The sequence below is a fragment of the Poecilia reticulata genome, chromosome 9 (assembly GCF_904066995.2).
Source record: "Poecilia reticulata chromosome 9, P_reticulata-male-v2, whole genome shotgun sequence".
Lineage (NCBI taxonomy): Eukaryota > Metazoa > Chordata > Actinopteri > Cyprinodontiformes > Poeciliidae > Poecilia > Poecilia reticulata.
In genome coordinates, this window is record NC_088838.1 from 23,932,881 (window position 1) to 23,958,618 (window position 25,738).

The 25,738-nt window shown below is 39.4% G+C and overlaps 1 protein-coding gene across 2 annotated transcripts in view; it reads right to left on the minus strand.

Annotated features, from left to right (window-relative positions):
* prr16 (proline rich 16) overlaps positions 1 to 25,738 on the minus strand; it is a 29,844-nt gene that overhangs the window by 550 nt on the left and 3,556 nt on the right. For both annotated transcript variants that reach the window (XM_081610749.1, XM_081610751.1), the window contains exons 2-3: positions 18,753 to 19,801; positions 7,677 to 7,866 (exon numbers count right to left, since the gene is read on the minus strand). In XM_081610749.1, the coding sequence (XP_081466875.1) occupies positions 18,938 to 19,801 (864 nt within the window). In that variant the 3' untranslated portion in view covers positions 7,677 to 7,866; positions 18,753 to 18,937. The remainder of the gene's footprint in view (positions 1 to 7,676; positions 7,867 to 18,752; positions 19,802 to 25,738) is intronic.

The window sequence follows — 25,738 nt, forward strand, 5'->3', positions numbered from 1 at the left end:
TCTGGTTTCTTTTATTTGTAGTTCTTTCTTTCTTTTTTCTTTCGTTCCTTTCCTCCCCGTCACGTGACCAGTCAAAGGGGACGCTTGTTATGTTGTACCAGGCGCGGCTCGCGTGGGCGGCTCAACTGTCGCTCTGGTGAAGCGCTCGCGTTCCCCGAATAAAGCTGTATCACAAAAAAATGTGCCCTACACGTCGTTGTCCTTGGAAATATGAAGACTCATTATTTCCCCCCCCCCCCCATACTCAAACAGCCGTCTGAGGCTCCAGTAGTTACTTGAAAAAATATTTAGACCATAAACGTCTCTGTGCTTTTTTGTGCTGCAGTTACAGCTGCAACTTTTTGCGGCATGTGTCTTCCATCTTTGCACATCTAGAGAGTCATTCTTGTTCATTCTTCCTTCTCAGCTCTAATGAACGAGGTATTTTAAAAATAAAAATATGCACGTGAAAATCTCCTTTTTAAATCTTTTCAGAGATTCTAAGTTATATGTAGACTTTGACTAAGCCAGGGGTTTGCAGCCTGGCTCTTTGGACCTTCTCCACAATACCTCCAAATACCTTTTGCTAAAAATAAAAAAAGAAAAGAAAAATTATAAGGAAATATCTAATATTTTGAAATATAGACATAGGAAGAAATACAGGGCAGTTTTTCCAGCTGTTTAATTGAATTATTTATTTTAATTTTCACAGCAGAATGACAATACGAGGGTTACCAGTTACATTTTCTTTAATCTTTTTTTTTTGCCATTAGGCTGGAAGAAATGTGCTTCCTTTACATCAGTTTCCATAAATATCAAAATCCCATGTAAAGATGTGTATCAATCATGGTTTTGGTTTTTTTCTTTATTTTAAACCTAAAAATATGGATAAAAAATATAAGTTATCCATTTTCAAACGGTCATAAACCACTAAGAGCTCTTGATAAGCTTTAATTATATGGTTTGAGTGATTAAAGGGCTCTTTGGATTGTAAAGGTTGCAGACCCCTGGACTAGGCCATTCTAAGAAATTACGATAAGTATCTAACACTCGCTGCAGCACAGGTTATTGTTTTCTTTCAACTGTTTTTTTTTCCTTATTTCAATTGCCACTCTTCCATCCAGACCAGATTTGCAGATTGCACAGCAAATATTAGTCCTGTTAACAGATTTTCTCACCTGAGCGGCAGATTTCTGTAGCTCCCCCAGAGCATCTGTGGTCCTCTTGGCTGCACCAGTTCAGATGGATGACTAGGTCTTGGTATGTTTTTGGTTCCACTGTTCAGGTGAACAGTCTTTCTGGAGATATTTAAATCACGATTTTTGTTTTATAACTTAAACCTACTTTTAAAAAATTTTCTCAGCTCCTGTCCGCTGTGTTCTTCAAAATGCTGTTTCTAAATGTTCTCTAACAAACAGGATGTTCTCTAAGACAGGACAACTGTCTTAGTGCTGAGATTAAATAAAAAAATAAACTATATTTACTAATTACTTGAATTCTGAAGGCAACTGTTAATATCAAGTTTTATTTAGAAGTATTACGATAGGTATACGTTTGTAGATATTTTTTGGTGTATAAAGGGTTGAAAACATATATTCATTTTCTTTCCACCACAAAATTATGCGCTGTATTGTGACAGTCTATCACAAAAATAATCAGAATATATGAACATGTATTAAAAATACTACTGATGAACATGCTTAGACAATGTTACTTGCATTAAAATAAATCATGCAGAAGCAAGCATTGAGATATTGTTCTTGAGTAAGATATTCCATTAATTAGTAATTTAATTGGCAGAGATTTCTTACCAAGAACATTATCTATAAGTCCAGTGGCTCAACACAGTTTTATAATCTTAGGCTTTGGTAAAAAAAAATCAATCAGGCAGCTGTAGCTCATCCAAAATACTGTTGCCAGAGTCCTTAAATCAATGCACTTTGTGAAAGGTCAGATTTTAAAATCATTTCATTGTTCAATACTGAATGTTCTTGGACCAAAATACAATAAAATGTGAGTTGGATGAACTAGTCATCAGAGGCCTGTTCATGGGAGCATTTTGTTCCCTTTTCTCAATGCCTGAAAGCCTGAGTTGTACATAAAGTATTCACTTCTTTTAATTGAAATAGACAACATAATCATAATCAAGTTTATTTGATCAGATTTTGGCTTTTGAGTTTTTTTTTACGAAATGCTTAAATATTACTCACAGTTTAAATGATTTTCATTGTGCATTCATTGATTACTTTGAATCAACGAGTGCACAACATCAGTTAGTTTTTTACCTACTTTAACCGCTTTTATCCAAGTCAAGATGCATTTGCTGGACTAGTCAAAATAACCTCTCTTTTCCACACACGGTAGCCAGATATCAGAAATCTGCAAGCAATCTGCAGTTGTACTTGAAATAAGTTTTTTTATGAGTATCTGTCAACATACACGTCAAAAATTAGGAATTCAGAAAGCTCTAAAACAGTTCATAGTCTAATGACTCAGTTATTGACTAACATGTTTTCAGAGTGAACTTGTTTACATATTTATTAGAATTGGCAGGTATTTAAAACATGTCAAAATTAGTTATTTTATCTGCAGTAAAAATTATTCTTTAGCTTCTCTCTAGTCTATTCAGATTTACACAAAATTCTGAACGTTTCAGAAAAAAAACTAGAAATTTCCAGCATCAACAATATAACCCTTGAGTCACAGCAGAAATTAGTGCTGTGTACATTACGTGTGTTAACTCTGTAAAAATGAAACCAGAGATATTTCCCAACATACACAGAATAAAACATTAGTAAGGGTTTGAACTGTCACAGGAAAGAGCATCATGCTGAAAACAAAAGAAACCAGCTTAGACTAGGGAAAAATAAAATGCCGGTGCACACAAAGAAGAAAAAGGCCAGACAATGTTATCACAGCTTTCCCCAGTGTCAAAAACTGGAGTTAGGGGCATCAACAACAAACTCCCCACAGCACAAGGACAAGCCTGGCAGAGGAAGGAAGCCAAAGATTATGAAGAACAAGAGAGAAATATGTGTAAAATCCCTTTCTGACTAGTCAGAAATTGCAGTCTCAAAGAGGATGATAACTCTGCTCAGGAATGATCTGTGTGGTCGCGGAACAAGAAAATCTCCACTTGTGCAGAAATGAAACCTTCAAGTGAGACTGAAGTATGAGGGCACCCTGGAGAAAGATCATCATGTCTGTCGTTCAGCTGAGAGAAAACTAAAGCTCTTTGGCCATAAAGAGATTGCTTATGACTTGAGAAAGAAGGTAGGGGGGGTGTATAACCAAGCAGTGAAACACAGCATTAGGAGGATTGTGCTGCGAAGACACTTCCTTGAATCTGGAAGTGGGAATACTCTCGGGGAGGAAGGAATCTGAGTGATGAGGAAAGAGAATATCTAAAGATTTTGATCGAAATCCTTGAGCAATCAGCAGCAAAACTGGGTCTGAGTCGTTGCTTTGTCTTCCAAAATGGCAACGCCTCAAAACATCTGGCAAAGAACTAGCTCCAGATAACTTAACTGAATGTTTTTTTTGTTGTAGATGGTATCTACTATTTATTAAGTACAAAAACATGGTCTGATGAACTGCTGAGATACAATATATTTACACATATAATTCAGACAACTCCTACATGGCTCAGTGGAGGTGCACCATATACAGAGGCCACAGCCCTCAACACAGTTGTTCCCGGTTCAATTCCTCGCCCCAGGCCATTTGCTGCATGTTTTACCGTTGTTTCTCTGTCTGCCCTTCCTCCTACAGTGGCATAAAGGTCACTAGTCCCATTAAAAACGCTTAAAGGGACGGCATTATGTATTTTTCAAGCACGCTGTGCTGTTTTATAGCAGTCAAGTAAATATGTTAGCTTAATCAAATTGTATCAAATTTGACATCTTGAAATAATTGGGCCTCTGTTTCTTTAAGAAGCTCCTGCTCGTTCTGACACTCTGTCTTCAACATTTACCATTAACAACCGTTCTTAGAAATTGTTTGTAGGATGAGCTCAGCAGACTCGAAGCTTCTCTAGGCGTTTTTTAATTGCTGCTGCCGCTAGTCTGGAGGAGCTGAGTGGGGAAGGCGAGGGAAAGGTGTGCTCTGCTCTGTGAGGCAGAAGCTGGGCTGGAGCGTGCAGCTCCACAGACGACTAGAGGATTTTTCAAATATGCATGAAAAAATCAAAGCAACACAAAGGAAATTACATTATAACAAGACACAAAGCTAAAAAATGTTGACAAAATTTTCTCTTTTTAAAGAAAAAATAAAATCTGGTTGACGGTAAATGCCAGAGGGCGACCATATCTGGAGGAGCTGTAGAGTCACAGAACGGACTGGGATTTTACCGGAGCTGTGTCGGAGATTTATTGAAAATTACAATGAACGACTGAAGCTTGTTATCGAAAATAAAAGATAAACAACCATCAATATCAGAAGTAAAAATTTGGCCCAGGTGGCTTTTATTTTTTGTGGGATAATTTTGCTTCTGTGTGCAAAATAAAATCTTGTAAGGATCCAGAGCAAAGTTAGGATGTTTGAATGACAATAATTGTGTCCTCTTGTGTAAAAGTCAAGAATTTGTGGTGTTTTAACAACTAAGCACCATTCTATTTCTAGACATCACTACTGGATTAATTATGCAGCTATTCACGCTTCTTAAACTTAGTTTACATAACTCCAACTAAATTGCATATTCCCATACATACTTACACTATCCTCCTGAATAATGTTTCTTTTTTAATTAATAACAGTCAATGCAACTCAGCTGCAAGCACATTCCTCTTTGGATTTTTTTTTTGATTTGCTCAAGGGCACCAAGGCAGTGAGTTAAACATGTATTCTTTTTTTCCCCCCTAAAATGCAAATTATCCAGCACGTTGTTTCCGGTTCACAGGCTTGAATGCGTCTGAAGGACTGCCTCTCTGTCCTCCAGGCGGTCCTCTGTGACCCTGCCCTTCGTTAATATGGCGCTCAGAGTGCTGGCTGCGGCCCGTGTCATATAGTCTTTATGAACGTGACAAGACACCATTAGTTTGCTGAAATATCTTGTGCAGACAGTTCACGGCCCCCTGGCATCGCCAGCTTCTATCTCATCACGCTAATCTCCAGCTAACAGATGCAGCTGATGATGCCATTTACTGGACTTTTCGCCCCCCCTTCCCCCTTTTCTTTGAGACCATTTGCTCGTGCTGCCATTTTTTTTTCTTCTGTTAGCGATTTTGATTAAGTGCAATGCTCTTTGCAGTCAGTTTAATTTCCTCTTTTTGGCACTCGGTTCACAGAGTCATGACATCGTAAGAGATTAGTCTACAAGAGCACAATTTCTAAAAATCGAATGCAGACAGCGGGGAAAAAGTCAACAGTGAAATATTTTTTTGAGGGGGGAGTAAAGTATACACACACGCACACACACACACACACACACGCACACACACACACACACACACACAGCAACACGGAGTGCAAATTTTACTTCTCACAAGTTAGTTTCAAAGAGTTTGTGAACACACAAGAAAAACGTCACTGAGAGATTCCTTTTGAACTCGACATGAATTCAGTCTGTGTCCAATGAGAAGAAAGAACCAGAGTTTGATTGTATTCTGTAATTGGTTTTAAAAATTGAGCCGTGTGCTTTGCACATTTTGTCACGTTAAAACCACAAACAAACGTTTGGCATTGGGATTTTATTTCATCTTAATTGTAATTTGCCTAAATACAATCCAGTGCTTTCAGTTGCCTTTAAAAGATTTTAAATAACAATAAAAGTTTACCTTTCTGTCATTCTGTCATGGTGACTCTGGAGGAGCTGCAGAGAGCTACTGGACATCTGTTGTTAGCCATGCTCTGCAAAATTATCTGACCTTTATAGGATTTAAAAAAGCCATGCAGGGGATACAGCAGATATGTGCTCTGGTCAGATGAGACAAAAGCGGAAATTCTGGCCTAAATGTAAAAATACATCACCCACGATGACAGCATCTCCATGGTGAGACAGGGTGGTGGCAGCATCGTGCTGTGGTGTTGTGTATTTTCATCAGGACTGGGAATTGGATGAGAAGACGGATGAAGCTAAATACAAGACTATCCTGAATGAAACATGTACAGCAGTTCAACCAGGAGGTTCCTAAACATACAACCGGAGCTACTGTCAAATATTTAAAGCACATTAAAGCGGCCCAGTCAAAGTCCAAACCTAAATTCAGTTGAGAATCTTACGTAGATGCACTTTACCCAACCTAAAGGCTCACCCCTCAACCACTTGCAGCTGTGATTGGCGCAAAAAACAGCTCTGGTATTATTCTAACATTAACTAAAAAGGGTTGAATACTGATTCCTGGAACACTTCTCAGAGTTTTATTAATAGAAAAACTTAAAGCAGTGTATAATTTTACATTTGACAAATTATGCACCACTTTGTGCTGGTCTGTCACACAAAAACCCCATGAAAATACACAACAATTTGTGGCAGAAAAGTGACAAAATGTGAAAAAATATTGTTGTAATTACAAGTGACTCGCCTGCAAAAGCTTAATAGAATATGATCAGATTTTTATTTTAGAGACTGGGAAATGAACCCGATTAACAAGTTGACAGGACATGAAGAATATCTCTTAAATACTGTAGCGAGCAGAACGAGCTGCACCTTGGACTCATCTAGACGTCCTCTTTGTAGAAATGCATAGAAAAACACAGTGATGGCAGGACAGAGTGAAGGGCCAGTCAAGCATTCATTCATTCACCCAAACCTCCCTTCTGATAAAGCACAATTATTTGGTTTATGACACTTTTCTTCTTCATCGTACTGTATATTCTTTTCTTTATACAGAAATATATATATATATATATATATATATATATATATATATATATATGTTTCTTTTATCTCTACAAACACAATCTTGCTCTTCTGCCTTTCTGAAAAAAGTACTACATGAGGGATTATTTTCATATTTTGTCTATAAACCTCTGTTGTCCAACGTAATATCAAAAATATCATCTTTTTAAATGTTAAAAGTCTCTGTAGAAAAAAATGGCTGAAATATATAGATATCAAACATGTTTATGTATATTTGTACACAAATAAAATTTGATGCAAATTATCACCTCAACAATCCTTTAAAGCTGAAATTTGCCACACTGGACTGAATCTCTCTGCTTTTTAACCGTGGAGTATGCATGGATGCATGGCACCAGTTGAGCAAATACAGAAACGACGGACGTCAACGACTGGACACAGACCAGCGGCCAAATCGATATTCATTTCCAAACACTGGTCGCAACAGAAACAGTCCATGGTTGGGATGTGGCACATACTGACATAATACTATTTTCTCCTTCTCTGCAGTCCAGCGGAGACGCTGTTTTTTCTCTCGCGAGGCGGGCCTGTCGGGCAATCCGTGCACAATTACGATTCTTAAAAAGGCAAATCCCATCGGTTGAGTGGAGCTATTGATTTCCATCTGACAGAGCAAAAGTCTGTATTGGCGTCAATCAAACACCGACTGACATCATTTCAACCCATATCTCGTGCGGCTTCATCCAAATCCGCCTCATTACTTTTGATAACTGGGTCTGGGCAGCATTCCGATCTAATTTAGACGTTTTTTATGAACAAACATATCACTCGCAGCGGCCGGCTCTCTTGCCTTGCCTTGTTTTGGAGAGTAACGTGTTTTTCTTTTTGTTTTTTCCACCTGTACAGCTGTCGCCTGAAGGTTGTTTCATGCTCAGAAGAGGATATTGTCTTCTGTCAGTTCAGAGCCATTAGCACTTTCAAGCACCAGAAGGCTGATGTTTGGACTCCTTCCTCCCTGATCAACCCGGGTCGATTAGAGTGTGAAGCCAGCATCCACTCCTCTCAGAGCTCAAGGATCTCAATGGGCCCTGTAGAGGAGAAGAAAAAAGAAAAAAAAAAAAAAACAGGAGACACATTAATGTGGATATCTGACTGCACAGAGGAGAGGCACTTGACAGTTGGAGCAACAACAATTGCTTTTTATAGAGAGCCAAATGAAAGGTATCACCGCCCAGTCACAGGCGCCCGGCGCCACATCCGCAGGTTATCAAACTGAACGGGAATCGTTTGACACGTTTTCCTCTGTGGATTACAACCACTTCTTAGAGAGCTGTCGTCTTTAGTCAAGTCTGGAGACGTAGGTTACCGAGGACAGAGAACCTTCTGGGCCACTGTTGCTCTCACGCGTCTGATCCAGTTGTTGAGATGTTGTTTCTCTCTCCGCAACACGAAGCAGCTGAGCCCTCTATGTTTTAACTTCAAAGGGGCGTGAAAGCCTCAAATTAAGCAAAGCCACACCATCGAATCTCTGTAGGTTGCAGTGGACCATCATGGCCTTTGACTCTTCCTTTACACGCATGGCTGCATGACTGCTCCATTAGCGCTCGCTCTTTGTACTTATATGCCTTGATGTATCCCTCATATGTATCCCTTTAAAGTCATAATTTATGCAAATGACCTACTCACTTTCCAGCATCATGACTCGGTTTGACTCGTTGGCTCAGAGGAAACAATGAACCGCAAGAAAGTAAACCTTACATGCACCAGATTTATGTCTGAATGTGTTGTTGTTTCAAAAATGATTACACTAACTAAATATTTCCAGAGGTTGAATTTTCTTTTTTTTTTTAAAGCACAAAGGCAACATTTACAGAGATGCACTGATCAGAATATTGTGGCAAATTTCCAACCGTAGTTTTAGTGAATATCGATTTTAGTCAACTTCGATTTTACCTTTGCACCTACAAAAGTTGTAAAATCCCAGCAAAGCAGCTTGATGAATTTGACTGGCAACTAATCAGAAAGATGAGCATTGCAAATAACATTACAGCAAATAATTTCAGCCTTTCTTTTAAAATAATGGTTGAAAAACAGATTAGAGTTAATGATGAGAAAAATTAATAGAATAAATGTTTTTATTTTGGTGGTTTTTTTTCTCATCTTCCCTCCAGATTTCTGAGACCTTCCTAAGGGTCGCGGCTTTGAAAAACACTCAGACAGTGAACAAAAGGTGGAAGGCTGGCTGGGCAGAGAGTTAGACAAACACATGAATGGATAGACGAACATGAGGTATGGCTGCACATTTGGATGCACAATGGACAAATGGATGGATAAATAGATAACTGGTTGGAATAGATGGATGTATAGTCTGACAGACTGATATGTGGACACATGACCAGATGGATGGACACGACTTTAAGACATACCAAACCAGTAAAAACTCCAGTTGTCCAGAAACCCTCATATTGTGTTGGAAACGAACCTTTAATACAGGATCTACTGTGCAGACACAAGCCCTCTGGCATGCCACGTCATAATTGCTTCTTTAATTTTGTTTCACGCTTCCTCGTATCGTTTTCATTTTATGTGATTATGTTGAAATGTAGCTCATTGAGGAAAACAGAAATCAAAGTAAATGATGCATGCAGAACGAGGACGAGCAAACAGACAACCGTGTCTCTTCGCAGGACTATCACCAGCAGCAATCAGACAGAGAAACAACTGCTAATTAATATTCACTGGCAAAATGTGGGTCTCTCTCTGACTGTCGAGTTTTATTACTCGCTGTGCGTTTGCCAGGTTGGAAAACCAGATAAGACAACAGGAGGAGTAGGAGGATAATAAACACACATGTGACTGTAGTTTAGGCAGAAATAAATCAGAGTTACGACCTGCAAGGAGGAGCAGCACAGGTAACATTAAGAGGACATTAGAGATTTATGCATATCATTTTTTATAATTTAAAAGTAAAGTTAATGAGACCACTAAAGATAAGCTGACTAAAATTCACCTCCTTGGATGTTCTACCCTTTCATTTCTTTTACAAATCAACCGTAGTCAACAAAATGTGTCTTTTTTTTTTAACAAAAAACAAAAAAAATGACCAATGATTTCTACAACATAATCACAGTCATATACAAATATTTTCTCTGACTTCATTGGAGTGAATATTTACGCAGCCACTTATTTTAGGTTCAACGTTTTATTTAACCGTCATTATTTTGTGAAATCAGTCTTCTGTTTTGACATGATTTTTTTTTGTGTGTCGAAAAATAGACGCTGTTGATTGTGATTGATTTTAAAAGCAATAAAAAAGGGTAAAAGATCCGATGAGGTTGAATACTTTTCACAGGCACACTTAAACACCGAAACTAACAACTCCTTTTGCTGCACAAAGTGTTGTTTCTTCGATAACACAGCAACCTCACCCACATGTACACGGAGACGCATGCATGCAGAGAGATTGTTGTGCATACAGATGCTGCTGAGTGGGAGTGAAGCATCAGCCAAGGGGAAAGGAAAGAAAGAAATAAAGAAACAGTGAGCGCGAGAAAGATGGAGACAGAGATACAGAGAGAGGGAGAGGAAAAAATAAATAAAAAAATGGAGCCGGGGTACGAATTAGAGCGGTGAGCTGGAGGGAGTGGGTCAGTGCCGTTGAGTCAGGCCTGACTCATGATGGAGGCGGTGGAGATCCACCTCCTTCCTGCCCATTACAACTTTATCTTGGAGCCTAGAGCTCTGGAGCACAGATAGCTTTTACAAGAAAAAAAAAAATAAAATAAATCACAGCAAAACACTCCCACAGACGTGATCAGGGGAGCAGTGGTATTCTGCTAACAAGAGCAAGCTCGTTATAAATCATGGGTGTATTTAATAATGTCTTATGAAAACAGAGGCTTTTCTATTTACTGAATGTCAAAATATTCACTCTGATAAACATGGGTTTAATCTTGCATCAACCATTAGCTGTCTGTCATGGTGTCTTTATGGTTTATTCTGCAAGAATGAAGCAATATTTAGTGTTATTCTGTGGCTCAAACCTCAATACTAGCATTAAATTATGTAGCATGATGGGGAAACTGCCACTGAGCGGGTACAACTTGAAATATTTTGTACTTTTAAATCAAGTTCTTACTGTTCAGTAGAGATGTGCTCAGTAATAATGCAGAGATTGATTATTTTTTCAGAGATTATCTGTCTCATGTTAGGACAGCGAAATTTTTAATACGTATGTAATTTTTTTTTTTTTAAGTTAGATGCTGCAGCTTTAAACAGAGGTTCGGTGTGAGAGTCACTACCAGGTGGAGCAGAAGCGGCGCTCCGTCTGTGAAATATTACTACCTGTAGCGCGTAGCAGCGGTTCAACAGCGAGAGCAGAACCAGCGTCTTACATCGCAGCTCGAAGACTTAAATCATTTTGCGGGTTATTTATTTAGCTTTCTGACCGTCATGCTAATCCGGGTGAGTGTTTGTAGCTGTGCGCTGCTTTACCTGCTATCTGATCCTCCATATATCATATTTACTCCTTGATGTAGCCAAACTCCGTCAAGTATGGCACTGTTTTTTTTGTCATATTAGATTCGTCGTGTAGATGCATTTTGACGAGCTTCACCCCACATGCTTCAATTTTCCGCTGCAACACGCAAACACTCAGTGCGATATAGTTCCACATCGCTTAGGATTTGTTGCTGCGCGTTTGCGCAGTGTGAAGGAAAGAGGAGACCAGCTGCACAGGCAGGCTGCGAAATGAGATGCAGGTGATCTGTTTGTGTGATCGGCAACTAGAGACCGTGATCGGCGATCATCGATCATACACTTTTTCACGGAAATCGGCTGATTATGATCGCTTTCCGATCGATCGGCACACCTCTACTGTTCAGTATATGAAACACAGCGACTTGTCAAACTTTTGATGCTTTCTGTATTATTCTGAGTTAACTACTAACTCAGGTAAATCATTAAGATGATTTAAAATCTGGAAAAGGAGAGCATGGATTGCTAAGTGGTTCATGGATTTTCTTCTCAAATGTTCTTAAGAAAATGTAGGTTAGGAAGCTGGGAAACCCAGGTGAAATGCTACTTAACAGGCAATTGGCTGGCATTTACAAATCAGCTGATTCAGGAGCTCCATTCATTAATTTTAAGCGCTGATTGGCTAAGATTAATTCAACTTGGCTAAACACAGAAAGCACTGACCCCGATCCTGTTCTTGTCACCAAGGGCACAGAAAATACATTTTCTAGCCCAAAAACAAAAACAATTGAGCCACAAATATTAGGAAATCATATTCCTGTCTTTTAATGAGACAGTCTCTTCTTATGTTTTTGATCAACACTGATTTACAGATTCCATCAATATATGGTTTTTCATTCAAATCTCTAATGTTTAGTATATTACTGAACAGATAAAATAAATGCATTTTTCCATTCTTATTAAAAAAACAATTTAGTTACCCACCAGTGTTTTCAACTTGATGATTTCGACCCTTGTGGACACCACTGCTGTAAACCTTTCTATTGTAGCTCTGGATGTGAGTTTGAGTTTGTTATCCTGCTGGAAGGTGAACCTTCATCCCAGCCTCAGGTCTTTTTCAGCCTCTAACATAGCGGTTCTCAACGTGGGCGGTACCGCCCCCCAGGGGGCGTTCAGAGGACGGCAGGGGGCGCTGGCGGACATTTTTACAAAAGGGGGGCGTTTGGTCGAAGGTAAACTTTACACCTTAAATGCACAACAATGCCAGTTTAGACTTTGAACAACTTGGTAAAACTGTATTGTGTAACATTAAATCATGCTTGGCTGCAACTGTATCGATGGCAGCTCTTCTTCTATTCAGTGTTTGTTAGCTTCTGTTAGCTTCTTGGCGCAGCTCCGTTCTCCTGCTACTGGTAGCTAAAATCACAATACCCTCACCGTGCATCCCTCTGAAAAATTAACCCATTTAAATAAAGAAATAAAGAAATCCCTCCATGGGTGATACCACGATAGAGAGCGTTCATTTTATAGCGTTAACACCGGTGCTGTAAGTGGTCCGGTGTGAAACGGGGGTGATGGAACAACACAGCACTTTTAAATTTCAATAATCAGAATGCAGAAATTGTTTCCGTTGTTTTAAAAGGTTTATGTCAGTCTGCATTTTCCCCATCGATACGCTTCCCGACCGCCCTGCACCTTAGGGGCTTAAAAAAAGAAAAAAGACGCGTACATTGCGCAAAACTCTGAAAGAGGAGAAGCGGGACATAAAACGGAGCGACGAACTAGATGTGAATTATGGCATAAAAACAGAATCTGACGCTGAACAGTGAAAAAAATCAACACATGATGTGAAACACATCATGACGATTAGGCGGCGCAGCAGGTGATAAGTGAATATTACTGGTGGTGAGCGTCAATAAATGATAAAATAAATCTAGCAACAGGAAAGAAACTAAAGTGGACATAGCAATAAACCAAGAGAGGATAAAACTAATCAAATGAAACTAAATGGAAATGAATGAAGAACAAAATGCAAGAATGAACTAAGAAACCAAAGTAAATACAGAGGAATAAATTGGTATGGCAAGACCTTTCGAGCAATAATTAATGCAGAGGACTGTACGGCAAGAATAAACAGACATTTTTCCAGATAAAAGGTAAAATAATATTGTTGAAGTGCCTTGAGTTTGTTTGAGACCATATCTAATACTGAGAATAAATATATCTTATAGACCATAACAGTAAATAACTTATAATTTATTTATGTTTTTAATTAGATTTGATATATTTATTTCTTCAATATTGTTTTTCATGTCAGTGTTAATGTCATGAGGCTGATGACTCCATGACACTTTCAATTTGACTCATTAGGATTTGATTAAGAACCAGATTTGTTTTTTGTAATTTCTGTCCAGTAAAACTATTACTCTATAAATCAATAGACAGGTCTATATAAAGATATAATCCATGTTTCTGTCTCATATTTGTATGGCATTAAAAGGACCTGGAACTTTAGTTTTTCCACTGAAAGCTCTGGTTTGCACAATAAATGCTATGTGGGTGAAATTTTATGGATGATGCTCTGTTGTCCCATTCTCCTGAAGGCAGCACAGAGCTGCATCACCAGAAACCGACAGAAACACTGAAGGGAAGAAGAGTTATAATTAAGGTAGTTACAGTTCTATCCATGTTTTAATGTTGCAGAGCTCAGTCGTTTGCAAATAGTTCAAAGTTTAAACTAGCATGTTGAACATCTTTTATCTGGTCATTTTGTGCAAGATTTAAAAACTAGAAAATGACACAAAATAAGAATATTTTTTCCACTCTGATTGGCTGCTGTTAGGCCTACAGATTTTAAGTTGAATGTTCATAAAATTTTTCGTGGACGCCTGTGAAAATAATTTCTATTCCCATGACTTTTTTGTTCTCTGGGAAATTATTTTTGATGATAAATACAGAAACAAGCATTAAAATCAAAACATCTACAATAGTGATAGTAATATTAATGATAAAATAATGGTCAGTGCAAAGTAGCCTGCAAATTCTTTATTGGGGGGCGGTGAGGGACCTGGATAAAGGCTAGGGGGGCGCTGGGCCAAAAAAGGTTGAGAAACTCTGCTCTAACAGGTTTCCTTTTTAGCTCCATTCATCTAACCAACAACCCTGACCAGCTTCTCTTTCCCTGCTGAAATAGAAACATGATGTTTACAACTTTATCCTTGTTGTTTTTCTGTCTTTACGACTTTGTTCAGTAATGATCTCCAACAACCCTCCGAGGCCTTCACAGAACAGCTGGATTTATACTTTACAAGCGCAACCGGTTGCGTTGGATTTTATGAAGGGATATTAAAAGTATTGAGGAAAGAAGCGCCACATTTTAAAGATTTTTTTTTTCCAACTTCATATTTATGCACTACTTTGTGTTGGCCTACCTCGTAAAATCCCAGTAAAACACATTAAATGTTTATGGGTTGCAGTTTGACAAAACATGGGACGTGACTATTTTTGCGGAGCGCTGCACCTCAGCGTTTGTATAAATATAAATGATCTTCTCCAAGATCATTTATATGTGTTATCACCGGGTTGCAGCATGCGAGGATTTTTAAACGGAGCCCTCCTCTGTTTACTTTCCTGCATTTTTAAAACCCATCTTAAATATTCCCGCCTATCAGCTAGGAAAATAAAAGCAAATAAGAGGGATGTATCCTTTTAATCAACTGATTCCAGCCCCACTGTGTCAACGCCTTTGCTTTGGTTAAACAGTGCTTCAGTAAGTAAGGATGCACTGCAGAAGAAGAGCCCTCCTATGAACTGCATATAGTGATGATACTGGCTGACTCTTTTCGGCACTAATGTGAATCCGTGTGTCTGTATGCTGCTGCCAGACTCATTAGGACTCACTGATACAAGATAAATAGAGTGAATGTTTCACACTGAGCAGTCATCAAGAGGTCCAAAAAACACACAGCAGCAAACATCATGCATATGTCTCTTCCCCTCTCTCTTCCACACTTTCCCTCTTGGCCCCTACCTGACTCTACGCTCTTCCTCAGTCTCTTTTTTTTTCTTCTTTTTTTGATTGTTTTCCTCATGGCTGGAAGTCTGCTGATCCCTAATCCAGATGCCGATTTTAGATTGTAAAGCTGACGAGTTCACGGATCAGATTTATTCATCATCTACTGCTTTTTCATACCCTGATTTTCTCATCTTCCCACCCCCTCAATCCTAGAAAACAGTAATGTTAATGTTTCTAGTCCCCTCACCCCCTCTACATTTCCTAAAAAAAGCTCACCTACATCTTGAACTTGGTGTGCCTTTCGCTGATTCCTTGCTTTAGGTCTCCCCACCACCCTCGGCTGCTCATCCTCCCTGTTTATCACAAATAATATGTGCAGCAGCAGTTGGGAGCTTTGTCGAGGCAAAGCTGGGAACAAAGGTTGGTACAAAGGCTGTCTGAGGCAGGGCTGTTATCTTCTGTTGTCTAATGCGGCTAATTAAGGGCATCGCTGGGAGGAAGGTGCTACTATTCTCATCTAACTCAAGGGTATGCTGTCTCCCCAAGTCTGCCAAGCTGACATGGGCTTGTAGTAACGCATACACAACTACGAAAGGCGTGCACACACACACACACACACACACACACACACACACACACACACACACACACACACACACACACACACACACACACACACTCACACACACTCACACACACAGCCCTTATGCTCGGTCTCCCAAACAATTATCTGCACCCCCACACACACGTGGCAGTCGTAGGGTTTATAAAATATACTTTCTAATAGAAGCTGATAAAATGGAGAGTGATTCTGCTGGAATTAGGCCGAGATGCTATTATATTATATTAGCGAGGGCTTTTCTTTTTTCCAGATGGATTATCAGCATTTAAGAGCAGAACTGATAAGCTTACAGCTGATTTTGTCTCAGATATGAGAATAAGACGGTAGGTAGCCGTCTCAGTGAGCGGAGGCTGGGTGAATCAGCACGAGCGAGAGTCGACGAGAATTTTTTTCACTCTGAATTTCACAAATCAAAAGTGTGTGTTTAAAAAAAAAACATTTCTCTTTGTCTCTCCACCGGTCCAGCAACTCTCCTCTCATTATCTCTCACTTCTTTCAATCCCACAGTCTGATAACGTCAGATAAACGCCACTTGGACTGGGAAGCAGTGAAAGAGAAGTCGGAATGATTGTATTCATGCAGATCTGCGCAAAGATACAACTCGGTATTCAGGCACAGTAATGAAATGACTTCCTATATGGCCTTCTGTTCATACGTATTGATTTGTGTCTACAGTTCTGGTCAGAAACTTACGTCCTCGGAGTGAATGTCATATTGATCCTAGGTTTTATTGATGCACTTGAACTGTACAAGATATATGCACTAAACTGTTTTGGAGTCATATTGTGTTTTTTTCTATTCCAACAACGTCCAAAATATTGGTAAAAGCCCAAACGTATATTTCCACCACCTCCATCGATTCAGATAAATGCTCAGAGCAGAGAAGCCACACACACACACACACGCACGCACGCACTCACGCACGCACGCACGCACGCACGCACTCTCACAAACACACTTCTGAGTTAAATATCCATTTCTATCTGGATATTTGACCACTCCTCTTATTAGAAACTGTGAAGTTGATTACTTTATTAGTTTTACTGGGACAGAGAAATGATTTCAGCATAATACAAGCATTGGGAAAGTCTAAGAGCTTAATGTTAATTTATCCGTTCCCAGTTTCAAATGTGTGTTTGGGATAGTTTTCATGTTGGAGCAACCAGTTGTGTCCAGCTTTCCACTTTCTGATCCAAACTGTCATCCTCATGTGAAAGGAGATTGGTTAGGAAGATTAAGATCAAACCATGAAGTTGCTGAAACAAGGGAAGCAAAGCTAACTTGGACTGAGAAAGAAGTCCCTATGCCAAAATGGACACACATCAGCAACTGGTTTTTGGGTTGGACAATGCAGGTTAACGTTATGTTTCTGCAGCTAACCAAAGTGGTGGCAGTGAGACAGTTTTTCTGATTGGACGACTCGCCGTATTTGATCGGATCGGATCCTACTAGAAAATCTTGATGCACTTTTGTTGTGCAGGAGAAGAATTATCAGGAGCACAACAGCCATTCAGACATGTAGTCTAAAAAATACCTGTTGCCTCCAAAGGTAACATAACCAAAAGTCCACATCATGCTTTGTCATATTCTGTTCAGTCCCCTGAAGTCATTTTTTTTTCTAAAAGTTTTGACTTTCGGTTAATTCCTTTGTACTTGACCCATCTTAGTTTATTCTTGCACTTTATTCTTTATGCATTTAGACTTTGTTCTCTTCAACGAGTGTCATTCTTCTCCCCCGTTGATTTAAAGTTTCCTTTTCTCTCAGCTCTTCTCCGGTGTTTATTATTCACCTGTCTTCCTCCTGCCAGTTTGCACCCTTCCACAGCTATTTTCCATCCTCTGCCTGCACTCTGCCTCAGCTGTTTCCCATCTGCCTCTGATTAGTTCTGGTTTTCATTCTCCACCTCCACGCTTCTTCCTGTATTTAAGCTCTTGGATTTTCATTGTTACTGGGTCTTTCTGTAACTCTGCAGTTTTGTGTGTTATTCTGTCTGTTTGCTTCCATGTCCCACTTTATCTGCATTTGCTTCTGTAAGTTAATATTTTTTTAGTACATTTCTCCAATTGTCACCAAAGGCTGCTCTGCATTTCGGTTCTTCATATTACTTTATACTACAGACATGACATTTTAGGGAGCAATTACTTTTTCCAAATAGATCCAAGTTGGTTTGAATATCTTTTTTCTTTTAATAAATGAAATCATCATTTGAACTCTGCTCTTTCCTTTTACACAGGTTACCTTTGGAATTAAAATTTATTTGATAATCTGAAACACTGAAGTGTAAACAAAAAAAAAAGCAACAGGAGAAGATATTTTCATTTCATATCATTTTAGCTCCAATAACAAAATCCTTAACATTAAAGTTTGATGTTGTACCATCTTTCCCACCTGAAATAAGATCAGCTAAAACAACTAAACAAATGCCCAATTACTACAAGATCCACCCTAAGGTTGAATGTATGCAAAAGTCTGACTGCCACTGTGCTTATGTGTCTGAAATGGGATAATTTGTTGGCTAGAATATGAAGGAAGAAGGTGTCCTTGTTTCATCCAGAAAGACATGAATTAATCATGGCCCCCTCGAAGAAACAACTTCCTGACTTTGAGACTTGCTAGTAACAAGATTCTCCTGAGAGACGCAGATGCAGTTTCACTGTTTTGGGTCGACTTTTTGAATATTCCCTGATCCTTTTTTTTTTTCTTCACGCAGAATTCACTATCTATTAATGCGTGTATCCACAAACACATGAATAAATCTCGTAAGAAGACATACTCGCAGTCATGCATCGATGCACACGTGCATTTGCTCTTCCTCCCTTTCCCCTTCCTGACAAACACAATCGCACATGCACACACTCACCGCTTCTCCCTGATCTTGCTGTTTTGCATCTCAGCGTTGCCCTTCTCGCCATTCCTTTTCACTTTATCCACTTTTTCTGTTTCCAAACCCTCTCCTCTCTCTTTGTTTGGATAATCCAAAGTTCAGCTCGAGTAGAAAACACTAGGAATCTTTTTCAACAATGTTTAAGTTGAAACCTATCGGGGTCAAACCGTGGTGGTGGTTGTTTTGCGTAGGATTGTTTTATGGGGCTTTAGGGAAGGTGTGTGAGGAGGCACACAAGGTGGTGGAGTGTGTGTCGTTGGAGGGAAACTGTGGCTGACTGAGAGCCCTCCATTTTCCAACATCAGTGGATGAGGGAGAGGATGAGAAGGAGGGGAGGAGGAGCAGCAGTGAACGGGGCTCAGCCGTAAGTCGCTCAGCTCGGCCTGTAAGTGGAGTTCTGCGTCGTCCACGTCGTACTGCAGATCACAGTCTGGGCAGTAGCCGTGATACTGGACCTTCTCGCTGAAACGGACCCGCTCTCTCTCCCGGTGCTCCCTGCCTGGAGCCTTGGGGCATTTGTTTTTCTCATGCCGGAGAAGCGGCATCGGCCTGGGCAGCGTAGGAACCAGACCCGATTCCTGCATCTCGCTCTCTCCTGAAATGAAGCACGGAGTGGAGGAGAATAAATCCTTATTTGGTTTCAGCGGGAAAACGCCACCGTTCCTCAACAAAGACCCATTAGTCTTGGACATATTCCCTGATAAGACCAAAGTCGGATGAGGCAGGTTCTTGATGTTGTGTTCCTCCGTTCTCAGCGTGGTGTGTCTCGGCGGAGGCGGCGGCGGGTGTGGCTTCTTGAGCACCGTCAGAACCCCAGGTTGATGGATGGGTACCGGACTCATGGGCACCTGTGTCTTGAAGATGCAGTCCTCGGGGAAGAGCTTCAGCTTCTCCAGGCTGGACGCGGTTGTGGTGGTAGTGGTGGAGCTCGAGCTGGAGTTGAGCGTGTCGGTCTTCGAGCTGTCGGTCAGTCCGTCCTCCTCCAACTGCAGGTCTCCAGTCAGGGTGTCGATGTCGTGAACAACCTGGTGACAACGAGAAGATCTATGTGTCAGTTTGGGAGTCCAGGTCACGGGTAGCGAGATTACAAAACTGTTCATACGCCCTGGAACTTTGGGGATTTTTTTGTGGCACTACAGCCACAACCTTCCATGTTTCGTATCAGGATCTTATGTAATAGCCCAACACATACTAGTGCATGATTGCAAAGTAGAAGAAGACTTGTAAATGGTTTTCAAAAGAGATACCCAAGGTTAATACTTTATAGAACTATTACAAGTGCTAGTTTTGGAGGTGTATCTCTACCATCTTTGCACATCAAAAATAGAACTTCACAATCAGCTCTACTGTCACAGCCACTAAAGAAATATAACTATTTTAGGTATTAAGGGTTGCTAGTTCATTTAACTGGCCTAATATGTTATAGATATGCAGTGAGCAAAGCTGTTTGCGACTGCAAAATCACACAGACTGATAATGGGATGTCGACTGTTATTCAATTTACTGTGCCATGTGTGTTTTTGCATCCACTTTACTTCTATGAGCTACTTTATGTTGGTTAATGATGGAAAATCCTGATATGCTACATTGAAGTTTGTAGTTGTAATGTGACAGAAGGTGAAAAAAAAGACAAAAGACAATGAATAGTTTTGCAAGGTCATGTGTGTGACAATGTGGCCCAGACTGAACACAACTAACAACACACTCAGCTGTACGCACTAAATGTAAAATAGGATTTAAAAAAAAAATAAAAATCCTTTCTGCATAAAATTCAAACAAAGATGTTTAAGGCAAGAGGACAAAATGCAGACAAAGGTGTAAAAACACTACCTACATGAGATGAACAGTCTCTAAAAGTGATGTCCTTAAGAGACAGAACAGATTCCAGCAAAGACCTGAGAGATTCATCATCCTCCAGTTCATCTACTGCATGCCAAGCTTTTAGCTAAAAGCTGCCTGGGAATCACCTTGATGGCACTAAAATACAGCTTTATGTGTGTAAAACTGTATTATCATAGCCGTTCTTACAAATTCAGGTAGAACAAAAGGTAATACATCTTGCTTTTGTAACAGTCTGTCAGCTAGGTGCTTATCTAAATGCTTATTTGTCTGTTATGTGTAGACACAGCCCTGGTCCGTCCCTTGAATTTAAGGAGCTTTTTCATGCCTGAATGACTCATAGGTCAGAGTTAAGACGCTTGACAAACAGAAAATTAAACATTCCTCTGAAAAACATCCAGACACGGCACTGAAAATGAGAGAAAAACAAACCAAAGTCCAAAAAAAAGCAGAACATAAGTATGAGTTAAGACTTCTTCACTATACGTCAACTGCAAGCGCACTCAAGAGCCATTAAATACGTATATAATTTATAGCAAAATCTACTGGACAACTTCTTGAGTTGTGGCTTCGATAATATAGAGCACAAATTCCAATGCAAAATAAAAAGGCATAAAAGTGATAATTTATATAAGAAGAGAGCTTGGGAAGAAAACAGAGGGCAAAAAGATATGAAAAATCAATAGGCTGGCAGTCTGTTGCAAAGTCGGCACAGTGAAGAACTGCTTAAGTAACAGAATGAATCTGTTATCTCTGAATGTTATATAATTTATGAATACAGAGAACACTGCGGAAAACAATTAGGAGGAGAGGCAATGAATACAAGTGTATAATAAGGAAAATTGGAAAATTGGTTGAAAAATGCAGCAGAAATGTGTATTGGATTTAATCTGGACCCTTTGGAAATAAGAAATATAGGTGATACCAAAGACAGAGGACTTTAGTTTGCCATTAAAGCTGACACAGAAATATCAATGATTTCTTTTGGACAAAATTTACAGACCTACAAATGTTTTTGTGACATGATGATTGATAAGTTTATCTACACACTTATCAACACATTCATCCATACATTACTCACGTCATCTATTTAAAGGTGATCGGGGACTTGAGCTTTAGTAGGTGTTAGTATCTTCCAACCTTCACAAAGCAATCAAACGGGTGCTTTAATCCCTTCCTGATTCATGCAGGACGTACTCATACTGCTGCAGCTTTGCTGTTATTGGCCAAAACATGAAAAACATTTTAAAATAAAGCTACCAACAGTGCAGTAACTTAATCTTACACTAGAGAGAAATAAGGAAAATGTGGCCTTTAATTTAAATACTTTTGTTCTGTAGAGAGAACTAGTCCTATGTATCCATGGGAACCTTGTTGGAGTGCATAAACTATTTCAAACACCAATACATTTAAGTGGCGCTACAGATGTATACTATAACAAACACTGTCCAACCACAATGGATAGGAATTAATAATAGTTACTTAACTACTCTGATTTTCAGAAATATTAACTTTTTGTTTCGTAACCATTTTTAAAAGTCCACCCAAAATATTCCTTCTTGAATTAAATTGTTTATTTCCCCCTTTTTTAGAGCTGTTTTGCTTTGATACACAGAACCGAATATTTTAATAATCACTGCCTGACTTTTTAAGAACTAGAAAGAGAAGAACTTCAGCACGAAATGTCTACGGAGCCTTTCAACAGGATTTATGCTCCTTGAACTTTTTTGACATTTTGTCCCCTGACATTTATAAATTTCTATGTATTTCACAGGGATTTCTCTTTATACAACACACACCAGCACATACATATAAGGTGGAAGGTAAAGGGTACATGGTTTTCTTTACCAAAAAAATCTGAAAAGCTTGTCATGCATTTATATTGTGCACCTTTTACACAAAAACCTCTAAATATGTAAATCATACTTCACTTAATTCTATTCAATTCAAAAGTATGATTTATCAAAAAGGGGAATTAAATGTTGTAGCTCCTCTCTGGTAGCAGTCAGTCTTAAAAAAAATTCAAAGAGGCCTCTGGTTGCAAAACAATACCTTGTTGGCAGGGTTACACACCTTTACAACTGTCAAAAAATATAAAAGCAAGAGCAAAAGTCCTTCCAACTGCACAGCATGCAAAACCAGAGGGAATAATTATCCAAGCATGCAATGCCTCAACCCCAAAAATTATGAACTATAGTCTCCAAAAATAACAAATCAGAACTAACAAATAATAACAAAGTTATTCCAACATGCTGCCATCATGAGTGGCGCAATTATAGAGTCCACTTGTGTAAAATTAATATCAGTATAAATAACGCTGTTCAGAAGTTTATTAAGAAACAAGGAACAATGGATAAAAACTGTGTGACAAAGCAATATGTGGCAGAAAACTAACAGTGGATAATGTCCTGTACACAGCATTCCCATGGTGGAACATAGTGATGTTTTTCTTCAGCAGGGAAAGGAAACCTGGTCTAAGCTGATAAGACAATGGATTAAGTTAAATATGTGGAAAATCTTTATAAAAGCCTAAAAGAGGCTGCAAAATTAGAAAATATCCTGTCCAGGAGTGATGCTCAAAGTCTAGTTCATGCGGTTGTTACGTCAAGAATGGACTACTGTAATTGTATAATCTATAAAATGAAGTTAAAAGCCTCTAGCTGATCCAAAACGCTGCAGCAAAAGTTCTGATTCAAGTGAAAAAGAAACAATATTTCTCCTAATTTAGCTTCCATTAATTGAGTCCCAGTTAAATCCAGAAAGGAATCTTATATTCTCCTTGTCCCATATAAAGCCCTTAATAATTGGCTCTCTCAAACATCAGAGATCTGATTGTTCCACGTGTTCCTAACAGAGAACTTTGCTCTCAGACTGCAGGTTTACTGCTGGTTCCTAGAAACTCTACAAGTAGAATGGGAGGCAGATCCTTTAGTTATCAGGCTCCTCTCCCAGGATTAGTCTGTGAGGCAAAGACTCTGTCTACTTTTAAGACTAGGCTTAAAGCTTTTCTTTTAGATAACTCTTAGTTAAAAACAGAGACATGTTGCCAAGTTGGGCTATCTCCATAGTTATACATCTATAGACTTAGACCGCTGGAGGACAATCTGGCCACTTTTCCTCACTCTGCTACTTTCTTCTTCTGCTACTTTCCAATTTGCATTATTTGCTGTTATTTCAATAGTTAACTTTATGGGCGGGGGGGGGGGGGGTTCTCTCTCCATAGAAGATACATCTGGTCTGCCATTCTGTTTGGCTCTGCCGGCTTCCTGGAAGGAGGCATAAACTGAGACACTGCTGCCAACAACTAAACTCTTTCCCTCTCCTGCTATTAACTTTTTTAACGTAGAAAGTACTCCTACATCAGTTCCTCTATTTTTCTTTGTGTGTATCTGCTGTGTCTTCTCAAATCCCCAGTCAGATTTGACCGCTTGTACTGAGCCAGGTTCTAGTTCTGCTGGAGGTTTCTTCCTGTTAAAGGGGAGCTTTTCCTCTCCACTGCTGCTACGTGCATGCTCAGAATGAGGGATTGCTTTAAAGTCATCGACATAATGCAGGCGATTGTCGCTACGTGCTTGTCCAGGAGGAGTGAAAGCTAAAAGTCAATGACTCGATGCAATCTGCTGGGTTTTCTCAGAAAGAAAACTGTTTTAATGTGTTTGAGTAGTGAACTGAACTTAATGCACTGTTTGATAACTACCGTTAACTAGGATGTATCTATGAATAAATTAAAACTCGTTTTTGCAAACTGCCTTGAGCTGTGACTTGGCACTATTTAAATGAACTGAACTGAATAGAGTTAAAAAGACCTTAGACTGGCCCAACGGTTCACCTACCAGCAGAACACAAAGACCAAAAAATAATTGCCTGCACTGAATTTTATGTAGGCACATCCACACATAAAACTACGCCACTCTTTTCAGGTTTGGTTTTTCTAAGTAATTTTTTAAAATCATGCAATCCTTTTACTTCTACATTGTAGTTACGCCCTGCTTAGAGTTAAAGTTTGCGATTGCAAAATGACAAAATATCGAGAGAAAAAAAATTTATAGGGCATGAATACCTTTATAGTTTCACAGCTTCAATGCCAGACCCCTAGAAATGAACACAAATATATGGATTTTCCTTCAAATCATGTACTTATTGCTATGTTGTGAAGAATAGCACAGAGTATTTATTGACCTGTGGGGTTTAAATGCTTGTCTAGATTTGCTAATGGTGGTCAAAAGAGAAACGGAGAGACAAGGGACGAAGTAGAGAGACGAAAATAATAAAACGAGTGCAGAGAGCTTAACTCTTCATGCAGTCTTTAAGTGGATAATTTGTTGGGACACACACAAGAGGTAATACCGGTATCCCAGTGTGCAGCCCCCGCTGTAGGCCAGGGAGCCTGGGCCGCTGTGCCAAGCATCCGAGCAGGGTCCTTCCTCAGAGCCAGACTTAGCTCCAGCCCTGTCTGCGAGTTCTAACAGATAAACGCATTTCAAACGGATTATGCCCCAAACACTGGCTTTGATAGTAACATCCCCTCCAGCCCTGTGTTTAATGTGTGAGCGGTGTCAGAATAACTGATCCTCTATACAATTTCCTGCAAGGAAGAAAAAAAAAAGTAATAATAAAAGAAACAAGAAAGGGAAAAGAAAAGGGCACATCAGCGAAGATTACAATAGACAGATTACAATGCCCTCCTGTTGTCATTTAACTCTGATGCCTACTGTGATAGATTGTAAACTGCTGAAAAGGACAAAAGAAGTTTATTAATCTCAAACTGTGAGAAGAAGAGAGGGTAAAAAAAGAAACAGAAAAGAAGAGGGAGAAGGAGAAAAGGGATGCAGGGAGGCAGATGCTGTGGAGTAGCCATCCATAATGCAGGAAGCAGAGGCTGTATGCAATAAGATTTCATTAGAATGACAGCTTGTCATGTTAAGGTGAAAGGTTTGGGACAGATGCCTGGTGTGTACCCAGTGCTGGAATGCAAACATAAGACCAACTGAAGGTTGATTACAACCGGGGTGGCAGCCCGCGATTCTATGACTGGAATCAGAAGAAGAACTGATTTGATACCAGAAAACATGTCACAGAGGGACTCAGTGAGAATAGCCTGCAGTATAAATATTTAAAATTCA